This window comes from Phytophthora parasitica (genome assembly GCF_000247585.1).
Source record: "Phytophthora parasitica INRA-310 unplaced genomic scaffold supercont2.187, whole genome shotgun sequence".
Taxonomy (NCBI): domain Eukaryota; phylum Oomycota; class Peronosporomycetes; order Peronosporales; family Peronosporaceae; genus Phytophthora; species Phytophthora nicotianae.
Window position 1 is genome coordinate 41,320 of NW_008649173.1, and position 1,523 is coordinate 42,842.

General features: G+C 46.7%; 1 protein-coding gene across 1 annotated transcript; it reads right to left on the reverse strand.

Moving 5' to 3' along the window:
* Nucleotides 1-277: 277 nt before the first annotated feature.
* On the reverse strand, nt 278-1,154 carry PPTG_19797 (hypothetical protein; the record flags this gene model as incomplete). The annotated part of the gene is made up of 3 exons (XM_008918351.1): nt 278-405; nt 525-765; nt 834-1,154. 3 exons carry the CDS (start codon nt 1,152-1,154, stop codon nt 278-280), a joined length of 690 nt encoding a protein of 229 aa, XP_008916599.1.
* Between the last annotated feature and the right edge of the window lie 369 nt (nt 1,155-1,523).

Here is a 1,523-nt window from a genome sequence, read left to right on the forward strand (position 1 = left end):
ACGCACTCATACTTTTCCGTAGGTACCCTAAGGAGCTTTGACCATCGAGAAAAATCGCTCTGCCACCACGGATGTCTCCGGAATCCAGTTAGCTTCGATGTACTTTGACCCGCGATTTCGTGCCTTCTTAGCGATTGCTTGGTCAAGCTCCTCAGCAGTTCTCTTTCGCTTTGAACGCGACGCTCGTATCTCGCCGTTGGTCAGATTGCCCAGCCGGTGAGCGCAGTAAACGAGCGACCGCATGCCTCTCCGGTACAAGCAGCGTTTTTTCGGCTCCTCATTGAATCTTGGCCAACCCTGCCTCAAAGCCTGGACACTCAACCACTTCTCCACCAGCGGCCAAACAGTAATCCATGTCATCATCGTCATCCAAAACAACATCGAAGATGTCGCACACAGTAGTAACTGTCATATACTTACGTTGTAGCCGGCATGTTATCACGTCAAAAGCACTCATTTTGTTGAGTAGCGCGAAGATTTTCGCTGCTCGCTTGGTGAGGGTATGAGGTCAACAAGTAGAATACGCCGGAGGTTTTCGGCATTTGGGTTGGTAGTGGAGTCGTCACCGTCACTCTCGTCGTCTTCGACCGTACAGTCGTCCATGAACAGGTGTATGCGCGGCTGCAGGTCCTCAAAGCGCTTCAACACGCGGTAGCAGCCGCTCCATCGAAGCTCTTGAAGTGGAATAGGTTTGTAATAACATCCATGTAGTTTCAGCTTAGCCACCCTCTTGACAGTCTTCAGCTTCTTCATTAAAGCACTAACCTTCTTAATAAGATGCACCTGCGGCTCTAAGCATTTGCGAACAGCAAGATTGAAGCGGTGGTCCGCACATCCAATCGATGGAACCGAAATTCGACGGGAAATCGCTTGTTGGCTTCCATGCTATCAGCTACAATGGCGACCATATTAGCGATGTCCAGCTTGTAGTGATCGAGATCCATGTCTAAGAATTCAATGTGCTCCGCTGCAGTCATCGACGCCTCATCTAGGAAAGGAGAGAATGCCAGGAATCGTATGCCATTTTTCGTGGCAGCGAAAATGGCAATAGCGTGCTCAGCAGCATCCGTGAAGCCGTCAAAGACAAGAGCAAACTTTTCATCAGATAACTCGTGCATTATCTTGACGTCCACCACGCCAACAAGCGAAATCATTCGTTTCAGTAGGGTCTTAGGCACTTCTGAAACCAAATTTGAAATGTGCAATTTATAACATATCAGTCTGATATCAGTTGCTAACGATAGTGATCTTGGGAGAAAAAAAGTTTTGATTTGAGAAAGAGGTGGTAGGATCTGTTATGCCCAGGGATTCCGAAAATACTATTTTTATTAAATACTTTTGTATTTTGGCTTACAAATTATTTATTTTCGGCTTTGTTTTGACATGCTGAAATATTTGTGTTGGTGCTCTTCATCTCCAATAACCCTACTTGCAGTCTGTGGGCGGTTCGGAGCACGTCCATCGATTTATTGGCCATGAACTCTCCTAAATCTGTGCATTCTCACTTTGAGTAGCTCTCATAC